At 44.8% G+C, this 16,063-nt stretch overlaps 1 protein-coding gene across 1 annotated transcript in view; it reads left to right on the top strand.

Annotated features, from left to right (window-relative positions):
* The first annotated feature begins 201 nt into the window (after nt 1-201).
* The window catches only part of LOC134452826 (disks large homolog 4), a 107,240-nt gene continuing 91,378 nt past the window's right edge, over nt 202-16,063 (top strand). Inside the window, exons 1-2 of the mRNA XM_063203445.1 lie at nt 202-318; nt 15,533-15,691. Of these exons, the coding sequence (XP_063059515.1) occupies nt 202-318; nt 15,533-15,691 (276 nt within the window). The remainder of the gene's footprint in view (nt 319-15,532; nt 15,692-16,063) is intronic.

Raw genomic sequence — 16,063 nt, 5'->3', positions numbered from 1 at the left:
GTCTTTTTAAAACTGTAAATTTGTGGTTGGTTCGAGGATGGGGTTCTCTCCTTATCGGCGTCTGACTGTTTGTTTGTAGTCTTCAGGAGGCAGGGGTAGTTTCCAACCTGCCTTTCACATCACCTCCACGCCTCTACCAGCCACTCAGTCTCCAGCATCCAGCATCGGGACGCTGGCGACAAATTGTAGTCCTTGGGGTCTATGGGTGTCGACATGATGTCTCCACCTTTGAGGAATTTAAAGTGTTTTTCGCCGGTGATGTGCCAGTGTAAGCTCATCTGTAGCAACCGAACCCTCTCCCTCATGTTTGGCTGCAAGGTAAGCCCCGGGAACAAGTGCAACATTTCCGTTTCGTTTCCTCATTTTGTGTTGTTGTATGTGACAGTGTGTTGGGATTGCGAGACGATGGTCGAGAATTTGTAATGCACGCTGTGAAATCACGGCCAGCGCAGCCACGAGGAGGAAAATGGAGTGTGTAAAGAACTGCTTTTAAAAGATGAATGAACCTCGGTACTTTTCTGTCTCACAGTCTCCTGTCTGAACATAACGAGGAAGCAGACAAGACTCCGAATGCTTCACTCTCCGGACATGTTAATGAAATGTCAGTTGGGATTTTCAAATCTCAGCTGTTGCCGCAGTGATTTCCTGTAATTTGGTAATGCTAATGCATTATGTTGGATAGGTAGCCACCAATTATAGCTGTCTTACCATTACAAACACAGGCGAGTTGGGAGCTTACTGTACATACAGTACGGTAACTGATTGGCTCGCGCTAATTGTCGCCAGGGTCACGCAAGTGCGTGAATGTCGGTACTGTTAGCTCGCGACGTGTGGGAGGTTGAAAATAACGATGTTTAGCGTTCGATATTCGGAAGAAAATTGTAATAGTTCTCATTTTTATTAAACAGTTTTGTTCTAGGAGTTAATATGAGCTTCGAAACACCATACCAAAGGGATGACAACCTTAAACCTCAGGAGAAGTAACCCACTGGTTTTAACCGTAGGCTATACTACAAACTGTGTGATGGTTGACATGGCAAGTACAAGTGTGCAAAGTTAACATTACACATTGTTACATTGTTATACACTCAAGTAGGTCTACTGTAACAGCCAGCAGAGTTACAGTGTTTTTCCCTGATGGTCTAATTAAGAGGCTACGCTAACCAATAACGTATCATGAAGAGGCCCTTTGGAACAAAGAAATCCAGAAAATGTAATTAACACACGGGTTATAGTAGTAGGCTAATTAAACTCCCTGCACTTTTTGTTACTCATGAAATGACTAGTGGGGAAAAATATCTGAGCTGTAAAAAAAAGTTTGTCACCATCCAACACACTGTGTCTAGAGTAGGCCTATGCAATGTATTGTCCAGTGCCAACTAAATGCATCATGTAGCTACAATGCAACTACTGTTGCCTGATTAACACCAGACCTAATCACAAGTGAGAGTGTCTTTCAGATCGAAACGATTGTGTAGAACTAAAGGAAGTATGGGAGTTCCCAGGCTACAACTACTGTATCCTACAGGCTACTTTGGCATCAGCATCACAGAAGTGGTGAGCCTTCAGCTGAACTCATAGCTCTGAGCAGTACAGTAATTGGTTGTTAACTGTGGCAGCAACACATATAGTATGAAAGTCCACAGATGGTTGGCATTGTCTACAGAGACCTGTCCTTGCCGATGAGGGCCACAGTTGACAGCCTTGCAAGTGATGGTGCCATCTGTCAGTGGTGCCTGGGCTTGTGTATTTTTTAAATAAAGTGTGTGTGGGGGCAGCAGTGTACGCATAGCGTGACGTTGGATGCTGTGGCCGCATCCCTTAAAGCAAACAAATTTCATGGCTGAGGTTGTTCAGTTCACTGTGGCAATTTTTTTGCCTTTTCTCGTGCCTTCTTTTTGCCGGTTTCCCTGATGGTGTTATTTTCCAGCTCTTCCTCTTTCACGCTATTGTTCAGTCTGATGGAGAGAGCATGACCACAGCCAGACAAACATTTCATCTGTGGTGCAGGTGCCAGGAATGCACTCTCTCCCCCCCAGACTGACATTCCTTTGGATTTTGCCTGGATGTTTTGATATTCTCCAAACAAAGTCTCTCTCTCTCTCTCTCTCTCTCTCTCTCTCTCTCTCTCTCTCTCTCTCTCTCTCTCTCTCTCTCGTCTTTCTTTCTTCTTCTTCTTCTTCTTCTTCTTCTTCTTCTTCTTCTTCTTCTTCTTCTTCTTCTTCTTTGTCTCTGTTTGTCTGTCTGTCTCCTTCTCTCTCCTCCCCAACTTCTGAGGTATCAGATCCAGGTATGCTGTGAATAGGGCAGCATGAATAATGGATGGGCTGGTGTTGGGTGAGCCATGGCGGCCGACCTGTCTCCTGTCTGTCTCCTCATCTTTTCTTCTCTTCTCTTTTCACTCATTTCTCTCTCTCTCTCTCTCTCTCTCTCTCTCTCTCTCTCTCTCTCTCTCTCTCTCTCTCTCTCTCTCTCTCTCTCTCTCTCTCTCTCTCTCTCTTGTGTTTTGATGCACCAGACTGAGCAATGTGGCTAACATTGTTTAGACGTAATCAAAGTGGCCACTGCAGACAATTAGTTGTCATAAATTTGCTTCTGTTAGTAAAAGTGTGTTGTTGGGTTGCTTCTGTTCTTTCACTTTCTTTCTATTCCGCCATGTACTGTATACTCCTGTCAGTTGTCCTGAACTGAGTTCAGCATTTTTACAGTAAAGGCTTTTTCAGTCAACTACGCATGTAGATGATACATTCTATGATAGATTCTAAGATACATTCTATATCAAAATATGTGCTTGATGATAGGTATCAAAGCAACAATGTTGCATTCATAATGGATTCATGGCTTTCATTTTATGTCATAATCTCCGAGGTCCAACAGTTAATGTATCTGAAAGAAAGGAGAAGCAGTGGCAGATGCTGTGGCCATAAACATGGAACTAGTGTGCAACTGTGCACCTGCCAACATGCACCTGCAATGTGTTACTAGTGCACCTAGCTGCGTAAGACCATGGGGAGTCAATCATAGGTGTGGATTAGGTTGAAGAAGTGATGACAATGTCTGTTGTCTGTTGTAGTACTGCATGTGTGTGAAGGACACAGGAAGGATTTTGTGAGAGTAAACTATAAAAATGCAGTGTTAATTCAACTCTTAGAGAGTACTCTGGAAACAAAAACTCTAAAAGATGTTAAATCAATCCTATAAGTGATGTATTAACTCTGCATTTTTTTAACTGTGTACAGTAGTAGAAGACAAATAGGTACACATGAACAAAAGAAATAATAGAAAGTGTCAGTGAGAGAGAGAGAGAGAGAGAGAGAGAGAGAGAGAGAGAGAGAGAGAGAGAGAGAGAGAGAACGAGAGAGAGGTGTGAAGAGAAAATATATGACTTGGCAAAAGGATGGAGGGAAAGAGAGGGAGGGCAGATGAAGGAAAGCCAGGTGGGGATGAGGTGAGGTGAGGTGGTGTGGTATTGTGTTGAGTGAGGTGAAAGAGTGTACGCACTGTAGTGGTCGGAGGATTGATGGCGCTGCCAGGTAACTGTGATCAATGGCGACATCAGTGTTTGTGTGTTTGTGGACGCTGTTAAGTGACTCTATAATCAGGGACACTTGAGCGAGGTAAGATAACACTAACAGTCCCCTGGTCTTAAGCCCTCGGGCGCCTGTGCCTCTGCCCGTGCCCGTGCCCGTGCCGCTCTGCTGCTACTGTGCTGCTAAGCCGCTGCATATAGGAACGTCCTGCAGGTTCTGATATCAAAGCTTTACTCAGAGGGAATTTTTATGGAGGGCTTTGCTCTTTTATTTCTTTCTTACACAACTATGCATGCACACACACACACACACACACGCATGCACACACACACACAGGCTCACACAGAGAGATGCATACACGTGCACTGCACACACACATGCACACACACATACATACTCACTGGGTCTCTCTAAATCTGTCTCTCTGTCTCTCTCTCTCACACACACATGCACACATGCACACACACACACACACACACACACACACACACACACACACACACACACACACACACACACACACACACACACACACACACACACAATCTCTTTTAATTCCCCGTGCAGCTCTTCCGGAATTAGGCTGAACCTTGTCCTACTCTTGGCTAATTAAATATGGCAAACTGGGTTTAATCACATATGCAGAAAATGGCTAAAAGTTGCTTAAGTTCCTCTCTGACGACGGCCATTTCCCCTCCCCGTGGGTCAGTGTAATAACAGCTCAGCAGGAAAAGACACAGCTCCTTTTTCTAAGTGTATGCGCGGAGAGAGACAGGAAATCTTTAACTGAGAAGTCTGAAGTGTTGTCACGTCCCTCCCAGGCTGATTTTTTCCCCCTCCCAGGCTGATTTTTTTTTGTTCTTCAGGTTTTTAGTTTCATCAGTTATCAATTTATCGACCCACAGCCTGTTTCTTTTTGCTTTGTTTTCCTCTCCACATAATGGAAGTTATGAGAGGTAATTGGAAGCATGCTTGGTGGGTGGGGGGTTTGGGGGGGGGGTTGGGTGTTGGATTGCTAGTGCTTCTTGGCTGTGATTGGCTGGCCGTGTGTGGGAGGTTGCTGGGCTAGTGCTCATGCATGGCGTCTTGCCTGCAGTGGAGTGGAGTGGGGGCTGCAGTCCCAGCGTCTTGATTGGGAGTAGTTTGGCATTACACAGGCAGCCATGTGTATAATTGCCACCGCCTGCCTGCGCGCCTGCCTGCCTGCCGTATTAAAGTACATTGAGATGTTTGTCAGTGGCAGCAGTGTGCAGATTTATCTGCACTGGAGACGGGTGATGTGAGATATATATCCAGAGCACAAGTGGATCCAATCCAGAGCCGTCCGGCTGGCGGGAGCATTGCGGCTCTATGTGTATATATCAATGTCAAGGTTAAAGGTGCACCGTGTAGTATTTTTAGTAGTTTATTTCCAGAATTCATGCTGTCCATTCTCAAATGTTACCTTTCTCACAAATACTTACCTCCACCAACACATTCAAAGTATTCATTATGACTGGAAATTGCACTTTTCATACATGAAAAGGTGGATCTTCTCCATTGTCCGCCATTTTGAATGTACTTGTAAGTATTAGCTTATAACTTAGTTTATTGTTCGATATTTCTTGCATAAATGATAACTGTCTGTTGGTTCAGTTCACAGCACATCAGAGAGGGAACAACATGAAGGCCTCCATTGCGTCTACCCCATTGCACAGTACATTGGGACAAAAAAAAAAAACAGAAACAAAAAAGGAGCTTTCAGAAAGGGCATTCTTTTGTCCAGTAGGGCAAAGGGGCAGGTGCTTAAGCACCACCTCTTCCCATACAGTTTATATGCACGCCTATGGTCAGGAGGAATAGGGAGGCTTGCCAAAACCTGGGAGGGAATCATCAACAACTTGGGAGGGGAGGCATCAACAATAGCCCTGCTGATTTAAATGAGCTCACACGCTGGCTTAGGCTTAACTCATATCTCTCTCAGGGGGACGTAATTGTCAGTGATGTGCTGTGTGAGCTCTTTTTCCTTAAAGCATTTTTATTAGGGGTGGTCTGACCGCAGACACCAGGTGATGAATCACAAGACTGTATTGCTGTAGTGCACAGTGTACTGTAGGTGATGAGGTGCGATGTTGGCATGTTTATTCACTATTCATCTGACTGATGGTGAAGACCGCACAAATATAACCGCAAGTGCCAATAACAGGCCCCAAAGAGCCTCTTATACCTCTGATTTCTACAGTACAATATGGTGGTGAACGTTTAAAAAGAAAAAGAGTTAATTTGCTTGACTTTATTCATTTATCATTAGAGCGAGAGTGGTGGGGAACACCTCAAATAGGCAAATCATGGACAGTGTTTGTGTAGAAAGAAAGAAAGAAAGAAAGAAAGAAAGAAAGAAAGAAAGAAAGAAAGAAAGAAAGAAAGAAAGAGCAGTTGGAGTAAACAACTCTTGCCCTCAGCCATACCCATAGCAGAAATTCTAGGAGTCTCTGCCCATAGTACCCATAACACATTTCAGGAAGTGAAAAAATGATGTATGTGACTTCCCTACCATTAAGAGTTTGTTGTGTGTTGCCATATGGCATGCCTAAGGAATGCTTGTTACATAGAGACTATGTTAGTGCTCAGCAAGGATATGAGGTGAAATCTATTCACATTCCAATTCTAACCTCACCAACTGACCGGAGCCTGAGGTCACTGAGGTAGAATGGCACACTAACCGTACATGCATTATGTGCTGTGGCCCTTAAAATAACTGGAAACGCAGGCCATACCTAACCCTATAGAGCCTGAACAAAGCCCACTGAAATGCGACACCATTGGATTATCATTAGAGAGTAGGAGTCCATATCTCCAGCCCTGTCCCAGCGGTTGTAAGCTGAGCTCTTTCCCCATTATAATGGCAGTGGGTGCACTGCTGGATGATGTCATGCTTCTGCAGTAACAGCAGCAGCAGCAGCAGCTCCATGGCTAATGCCAAAGATATTCTATGTTGAGAGAGTTTTTATTTGACTATATGCATATTTGACTATAGTCTACCTGCCTGTACTTGACTATTTCCTTATTTTTTGACATGGCTTTAAAGGCAAAGCACAGCACTGCAGTGTAAAATACACGCTGTCATGTTTTCTTTCTTTATTTTTTCTCTGTCCTCCTCCCTCCTCTCTGCTAATGCATTGGAGGTCATCTGCGCGTAATCAGATCTTGGAGGTCCAAGATGACACAAATGACTAACCAGGAGATGCATTAATTATGACAGACACGCCGATCGATAGCGTGTCAAGTCAAAGGCTGAGATCAATCCTGAAACACCCGTCCCTCCGACCACTCCGCTCCACACCACTCCCCTTCCCCTTACTCTGATGGCGTGAGATGTTTACCGGAACCTTGTGCCCTGAAACCGCGGAAGGCCCTGGACATAGCTGCCAAAACTCCTTGTTTCCTTGGTTTCTCCTGTATTTCAGACCCATCTCCTAGCTAATTCCCGGGACTCTCCTAAACAGTCTGGTATTCTCCTGTAATTTCAAATTCCCACATCCACACATTTGTTTCACCCCATTTGTGACTCAATTGTTTGCACGTATTGCTCTGGAAGGTTGCTATGCACAGTAAATTACAGCGTAAACTCAACACTTAGAGAGTCGAATTTAACACTTTAGAGTAGAATAGAAAGCCTTTATTGACATTATACACAAAGACATTTAATGAAATTATAGTGCTGGTCCTACTCCAGTCCCTATGTCTTGAATTAACACTGTCAAATGTACCGTGTGCTAGCTCACAGAGGACTAATCAGGACTGTCATTCAGTTGGGAGTGTTGCGCCAGAGTTGACCAATCCATACCAGCGTCCTCCAAGTGTCTCTGATGGGACGTCTCTTCGTTAAGAGTGTATACCTTGACTGTAATTACCTCTCTGGGTATCGACGTGGCCGCTTAATCGTTTCATGAGATCTCACGTGCAGCCATGCATTGTGCATACTGCAGGCTTTCAGCTTTACTGTGCACAGCTAAGCACATTTCTAGTGTTCTTTAAACACATATACAAGAAGATATTTAATGCACTGAGAAGGTGCTCCAGGGTGCCATTCTGGACTGTAAATACTACACTAGTCCATAAAGGAGTAAAATATGTCTGTATTGAATATGGCAATGCAATGGTCCAGATTGCAATGTGCACTCGAAATGTTTTCAACAGAGCTGTTAATAGGCAGTTAGGGATCCAATATGGCACCTCAAGGTATGAAATATTCTTTTTTAGTGTGTTGTTGTCTTGAGCTTGACAAGGCAAGCTTCTTTTTCATCCTCTTGTTTGCCTCAAGCTCCCTACACATGCACGCACGCACGCGCACACACACACACACACACACACACACACACACACACACACACACACACACACACACACACACACACACACACACACACACACACACACACACACACAGTAGGAGAACCCTAGTTCCCCAGAGGTGTTCCGAGTTCCGAGCTCTGCTATTCCGAGATTCTCCCTTGCTGTAGTATACGTGTAGTGTTATGATCTGAGCTGTGTTGTCTCTTGGGGCGATGCACTACTCCCCTTGCCCTAGTGTAGTTCTTGCAAACGGAACTGTGCCATCTCATGCGGCTATACCGCCCTACAAATGCTGAGTGGAATAACTGCATAATTTGTCAAAACTGAGTTTAGACTGAAAATGGTTTCATTACACCTCCTTTATATTGTGACAAAGCCTTATGGTCTAAATGTGTGCCGTTATACAGATATTGCTATGTCAGAATTGCGGGAACTACCCAATGTCCATCCCAATACCAAGGTTTTTAAGCCATTTTTCTCAGTTTCACTGTAGTTGTAGTTAGCCTACTGCACGTTGCCTTTGTAGGGCAGTACACTGCTCCCTTTTTGTAGTGTAGTGTAGTGTAGTGTAGTGTAGTGTAGTGTAGTGTAGTGTAGTGTAGTGTAGTGTAGTGTAGTATGAGCGGAACTGAGGGCTTCACTGTATTTCTCGGGGCTCCATAATAACCATACACATCATCATGCCCCTAGCTAGCTAGATAGCCTAGCTCTTCCCAGTAGCCTCCTCACCCCTGTCATCCACTTTAGCCTACTTTTGGCGGGGATGCTAATGAGACAGCTAGCGAGCTAGCGTGCCCTTGGGAGACACTCCGGCCTCACACCAGCCAGCCAGCCAGCCTAGTGGTTGTCCCCCCTGCCTGCTGAACAGCTGGCACATCAGTAGCCCACATGTGGGCATGCAATCACATGCACAGACCAAAAAATGCAGTGTTAATACAACACTTAGAGAGTACTCTGGCACCAAATACACTCTAAACTACGTTAAATTGACTCTCTAGGTGTTCAATTCACTTTTTTTTTTTTTACTGCGCACGCACAAACACACACGCACACACACACACACACACACACACACACACACACACACACACACACACACACACACACACACACACACACACACACACACACACACACACACACACACACACACACCAGAAGCCGGCACAGTAGAAGCCGGTGGAGTGGAAAAGTGCATGTTGCTTTGAGATATGATGGCCACAGACACATACACAGACACACGCATACACACTAAACAAACATGCATCGTGCACACACGCTTTCACATTGCATGCAAACACATTTCGAATGCCAATCAAATGCTTACAATGAAGATAATACAGCAATACTGAAGCGAGGCACCAATTGCTGAAGATATTTTCCTGCAGAAGCACATGCACACACACACACACACACACACACACACACACACACACACACACACACACACACACACACACACACACACACACACACACACACACACACACACACACACACAAATGTCATGAGTGTGCCAGTTGTACGGTAAAAAGCCCCAGGAATCAGCCAACATTTTGGGCAGTGTGACTTTTTTTTCTTTTGGCTAAAAGGTCTACAGTATTTGAATTAATGGAGGCAGGTCAGTGTGTAGAGAGCATACAGTACACACACAGAGCTAGAGAGAGCTTAGATAAACACTCCATTTTACAGTAATACCCCACACAGAGAGTGAGCACGAGGGTGACTGTTAGCTTTGTCCATCCTGTGTCCGTACAACAGACACACTGCTGATCTTTCCAGCGGTTTTAGATGCTTTTCTGCTCTCTAAATCCCATTCTAATGCTGAATTAGATTAATTGGACAGCAGCAGTCTCGCATTCTCTGCTGCTGGTGCTGGCCTGATGTTTTTTTAGCCTCTCACTGTTCTCTCTTTCTCTCTCTCTCTCTCTCTCTCTCTCTCTCTCTCTCTCTCTCTCTCTCTCTCTCTCTTGCTTTCACCATCAATCACTCAATTTGTTTCTCAATCTCTTTTTCACACACTCTGTTTCCAATTTTCTTTCTTTGGTTTTATCTCTCTAGCTGATTGTTTTTTTTTGTTTATCTCTCTTTCTTCTTATTGGTCTTTCGCCTCTTTCACCACATCTTTTATATGCTCTCTCTCTCTCTCTCTCTCTCTCTCTCTCTCTCTCTCTCTCTCTCTCTCTCTCTCTCTGGCTGCTGGTGGACAGGCTAACTGGTCAGCAGCCACTGCCCTATAGCGTCTGCACTGGGATCGTCAGTGCTGGGATGTGGGGATTTGGGTACATTAACCTTTCGAGGGAGATGGAGGAAGTGGCTGATACAGATTGACAGACACCGCTGTGGAGTAATGTTTTGGGCCGCGGGGGCTGGGGGGCTGATGAGGGTTTGGGGGGGGGGGGGGGGGTGGTCCTCAGGGAGTGTGGGTAATAATGGAATGAGTGCTGCGAACTTGGCGATAAGCGCCAACCGTGGCACGAAAACAGTGTGTGTGTGTGTGTGTGTGTGTGTGTGTGTGTGTGTGTGTGTGTGTGTGTGTGTGTGTTGGTCGTGTCTTGTGTGTGTGTGTGGACTGGTAATGCTGCCTGTTTGTCCTCTGGCTTTCGGTCTGTCGGCGGCGAGTGTTCTGATTGGGTGTCATCAGGGCCCCGTATCGCCGAATGGAAACCCAGGAATGCACACCCACTCCTGTACATTTTCCATCTTTATCTCCATCTTTCTTTCTCTTCTTACCCCGTCCTGGCCACCTTCCTGTTCTCTTCTCTTCTATTTTTTCCCTCTCTTTCTTCTTCTCTTTTTTCTCTTCTCTGTTCTCGTCTTTGCGCCGTCGGCTCCTTAAATTACAGTGTGCTGCTGCTGTTTGTTTTCTTATGCTATTCTTTCCTCCACTTTTCAACTCTCTCTCTCTCTCTCTCTCTCTCTCTCTCTCTCTCTCTCTCTCTCTCTCTCTCTCTCTCCCTCTGTTGTTGTCCTCCCCCATCTTTCCTGCTCTCTCTTGACCCCCATCTCATTTTTCTGTCTCCCTCCTCTTTGCTCATGAGGGTTTGCTGGCTCAGGGTAATATGATACAACAGCAGCATTGCTGTGCTGACTGAACCCCTCCTCCCTCCTCTCCCTCCTCCGCCTCCACGTCTCCATCCATCTCTCGCTCTCTCTCCTTCCATCACCCCCCCTATCCCCTCATCCTCAGTCACAGCCAGCCTCACCAACACACCCCCTCTGCTTTCTACTGTGGTGTTAGAGTGTACCAAGATTCCATTCTTTTCAGTGAAATGGATTTGAAGCTGTCAGTTTTACAATGGAAGATTGGATTTCCTGGTTGGATTGCCAATCAAAAACACCCCCTCGATATCATGGCAGGACAATGAGGATATCGAGTGGGCGTTTCTGAACTTCAGTACCAACCAGGAAATCGGCAGTTGTAAAATCGGCAGTTGAAAATGACTCAGAGCCATTGAACCGTGCTGTGTCCATGATGTCCATAATGTACAACAGTGTTTCTCAACAGGGGTTCTACAGCCCCAAGGGGGCGTTGGGGAGGCCTAGGGGTGGCGTTGAGAAGGATGCAGCAGAGAGGGGGCGGTGCTTCGTTGCCATTGGGGGGCATTAGTTCATTTTATTTTTTAATACTAAGGGGGGTGTTGGCAGGGTAATGGTGACGTCAAAGGGCCGTTGCGACGCTTGTGATGAGGTCTAGGGGTCATTTATTCAAAAAAAGATTGAGAACCACTAATGTACAGTATAGTCACTCTTTGGATGCTGCTCCTTCGGAGTTGAGACTGTGGAGCACATTGGTCTTGTCTGGTCTTCACTCTGTGTCTGTGGTGTCTGTGTTGTGCCGTGCTGACCCAGGAACAGGCTCAGGGACGTTCGCCTCGCCACGCTGCCAAACTCACCAATCTGCTGTCTGCCCCTCTGGCTGTAGAGCAGCCTCCCCGTTGTTGAATGTGGAACATGTTGTGGATATTGATTTTTGTTTTTTAATTTGTACACCTGGAAATGAGTTCCCTTTAGTCTTCGACTTTATGTCCAAGCTGGAGAGAAATGTACAGTACTGTGTCAGAAATGACACAAATAGTGTTGAATGTCAACACATGTGCTGTGTGTGCTTAGGGACAACACATTTTGTGCAATTTCTGACGTATCTTTTTGAGTGTATGTTGAGAGGAGAAGATTGGGCAGATAAGAAGAGTACAGTACAGATGAGGATAAGAATGGGAAAAGCGTGGAAATGGCACCCGCAAATGTGCACACAGTATAAAATTATAAATAATGTACTATCAAAAGCAGCAACACTGTTATGCTGTAGGAGACACATATGTACACTCTCTACGGTAGGACTGATACATTTTGGATGTTTTCCAAGATCCTCTTCTCCAATAACAATTGAAGGCTGAATGCTCTGCGTAGTGTTTTAACGAACTCAGTTGAGAGGAGAAGATGTTTCTATGTGTCTCTTTAAGCTGCGCCTGTGATAAGAGAGGAGAAGAGAAGGCAGGGGAGAATAGAGGACAGTATATGTGAGGAGAGCAGAGGTGAGAAAAATAATGGAAATAAAATGAGATGATAAGAGAAGAGAGAAAGAAGGACGAAAAAGAAAAAAAGAGAGAAATCCCAATGCCAGGTGTGGAATATGCTGTGGATGTTCCTCTCTTAGCTGCACCTGTGATAAGAGAATAGAGTAGAGGAGAGAAGAGGACAGTGCAGGTGAGGAGAGGAGAGGAGAGGAAAAAAGAAAGGAAATAAGAGATGATAAGATAAGGGAGGAGAGGAAAGAAGAGGAGAGATGAGGACAAACCCCTTTGCCTATTGTGGAACGTACTGCGGTTGTTTCTCTTATAGCTGTACCTATGATAAGAGAAGAGAGGATAGGTGAGGAGAATAGAGGTGAAGAAGTAAAAGGATATTAAAGGAGAGGAAAAGATGATAAGATAAGAAAAGAGAGCAGGGCGGGAGAGAAGAGGAAAGAAGTGAATGGAGAGGAGAAGTGAGGAGAATAGAGGTTAGACAAGGAAAGGAAATGAAAAGGAGTGGACGAGATGATAACAAGAGGAGAGGAGAGGAAAGCGGAGAAGAATTCCCATTGCCTAGTGTAAATGATTTTCTTTCTCTCACTGTGAGGAGAGGTGAGGATAATTAAGGTGAAAAATGAAAGGCAGTGAATGCAGAGAAGGTGAGGGAAAGAAAGGATGGAAGGAGGGAAAGGGGAAGAAGAGAGAGGAAAGGAGAGGAGAAACACAATTTTCAAGGATGACATTTACCTGCACACCGTTTGAAAGCTGAAGAGAATAGAGCCTTAAAATGAAAGGCAATGAAAGGAGAGGAAAAATATAAATAAAGAGAAAGCAAATGATGACAGGAGAGAAAGAAGAGATGAGACCAAGAGAGAATGGGAGAAGAGAAATTCTATTGCCCAGGACATTTCTCTGTAACCTGCCCACCAGGTAGAGAGCTGAGAAGAGTAAAGTTGAAAATATAAAGGAAGGAAAGGGAATGAGCGGGGAGTAAAAGAGCATAAAATAAGAAAAAGAAAGGAAGGGTGAAGAGAAAAGAAGAGGTGAAATGAAGAGAGGAGAAACCCCATTGCCAAGTGTAGATGTTTCTCCTTCAGCTGTACCTACTGCTGTGGTCAGTGGTGGGTGTCACAGACAGAAAGGACTGTTTGCATAAAACAGGATATATGGTTTTATAATCTTTCCTTACATTGTTAGTAACACTATTCCCTTCAGTGGGTGACAAATGTATTTGCCTTTCCTGTTGCTTGTATTAAAGTTTGGCAAAAATATGTGTCACTGTAGCATTTGGATGGGAGGTCTCGGCAGAAAACGTTTGGGAACCTCCGCCTATGAGAGGAAAGGCGAGGAAAATAGAGCTTAGAAATAAAAGGATATGGAAGGAGAGGAAGAGAATGAGTAGGAGAGGAAAGATAGAGAGGAGGATCTCTGTTAGCTGCACACCTGGTGGAAATCTGTACTCAATCTCTCATCTGCAGATATTCCCCCTTCTTCTGTCTCTTTGATAAATGCCTCCATGATTTGCTGAGTGTTTTTTTTCTTGGTTGTAGTCACTGTCAGGTTAACAAATGTGAGGTGTCTTAAAAAGGAAACAAAATTACTCCCTGAGAATATTTATGTCGACAAGGCAGCATTTCTGCTTGACACCTTGGATGTCTGCGAAAGGATTTAGGCCTATACATTTTTCATAGTGGATGAGCACTTTTGACAGAAAGATTCCTTTCATTTGAAGCATTTTTATCATAGAAGATTGGAGGACGTCTGCAACTGCCTGATTTGTAAAACAGCCTGAGTTTCCATAAATATCCATAAATATGGCAGGTTTGCAAACTCACTGTAGTCCACTTCATGTTCTGAACATACAGTATCATCTACTGTATATCCTATATATATTATTGGATCATAACAATATAAGATGCACTCAACATAATATTTCCGTTAGCAATATTTGAAAGTAATATATGAACATACAATTATACGAACATAACATTATGTAAATGTACATTTTTAAAGACAACATGTCTGTTGGTCAGTGCCTAATGGGGACATGCATTTCAACAGCCAAATTCTGAGCTTTTTATAGTCATAGTTCCTTCTGGTGTATTTCACTGATCCTCTGATGATAGTCAGTCAGGTGCATTAAGCTGAGAATAACCAACTGTGCTCCGAGTATGCCATCCCAAAACTGCAGTGATGGGCATGTGTGTGTGTGTGTGTTGGGGGTGGGGGGGTGGGGCTGGGCAGGGTTTGACAGTGTGAGTAATGACTGTGTGTGTGTGTGTGTGTGTGTGTGTGTGGGAGAGAGAGAGAGAGAGAGAGAGAGAGAGAGAGAGAGAGAGAGAGAGAGAGAGAGAGAGAGAGAGAGAGAGAGATTTGAGGCTTCTATCTTGTCTCCTCTCTGGGTAGAGTGCATATATTAGCAGCTCAGTATCTTGGAGACCACGGGCCTTCAGCTGCAGGCAGATCAGAACTGTAAAGACACGTTTGCTCCATTTCCTTCAGTCTGCCTGCAGAAATGCCAAAAACCGGGGGAGTTCTGACTTGCTTTTGTTTTTCTCTGTCTGTCTCTCTGTCTGTCTGTCTGTCTGTCTGTCTGTCTGTCTGTCTGTCTGTCTGTCTGTCTGTCCAATTCACAGTCTCTCTCTCTCTCTCTCTCTCTCTCTCTCTCTCTCTCTCTCTCTCTCTCTCTCTCTCTCTCTCTCTCTCTCTCTCTCCTCTCCCCTCCCCCTGCTTATTGCATATCTAATTACATGGTGTTATATAGGCTATTGTAAACTGATATGTGACATGGTGGGGGGTTTCCATTCGTTTCCATTAGCTCGCTGAAGAGACATGCTGTATCATATGCATGATGAAGAGGTCTCTAAATGTGTCGATTTTATATACAGTAGGCTGCCTAACAAGGCTGGCGTACTAAAATGGAAAGTTGTTTAAGGATGCTGATTTAATAAAGACCGTTATATCTGTCTCTCCTATGTCTGTCTGTCTGTCTGTCTGAATGTCTGTCTGTCTGGCCGTCTGTCTCTCTCTCACAGTATGTTTTACTCATTATGTAAACCCATGAAAACAAATGATAAATATCTCTCTGTCTCTCTATCTCTTTCTGTCTCTGTCTGTCTGTATGTCTCTCTCTCTCTCTCTCTTTCTGTATAGAAATATAGATATCAGGATGAGGAAACGCCCCCCTTGGAGCATAGCCCCGCCCACCTGGCCCACAGCAAGAGTGCCGAGATGCTGCACATGAGCGACAAGAGCCTGGCAGCCATGGACATGCACGGCTACGCCCCCCACACACACATCTCACCCATCAAGGTACTGTCGCACGCACACACACACACACACACACACACACACACACACACACACACACACACACACACACACACACACACACACACACATATACACGCACGTGCACATCATGCTCGCGCGTGCGCACGCACGCGCACACACACACACACACTGTAGTATGTCCCCAACATACATATCTCACCCATCAAGGTTCTATTGCTGCTACTACTACTACTACTACACACACACACCCCATGGACATGTACAGCTCTTTCCTCAAGGTGTGAGTACCTAAAATAGCCATGGTTTGACTTCTGGGTTTCCAAGCCTGGGGTGGATTTCTCAAAACCATAGTTGCTAGCTACATGTTGTTAGTTGCAAGGCAATATCCCA

The sequence above is a fragment of the Engraulis encrasicolus genome, chromosome 7 (assembly GCF_034702125.1).
Source record: "Engraulis encrasicolus isolate BLACKSEA-1 chromosome 7, IST_EnEncr_1.0, whole genome shotgun sequence".
Taxonomy (NCBI): domain Eukaryota; kingdom Metazoa; phylum Chordata; class Actinopteri; order Clupeiformes; family Engraulidae; genus Engraulis; species Engraulis encrasicolus.
Note: the sequence above shows the minus strand (reverse complement) of the source record. Positions and strands in the feature narration are given on the sequence as shown.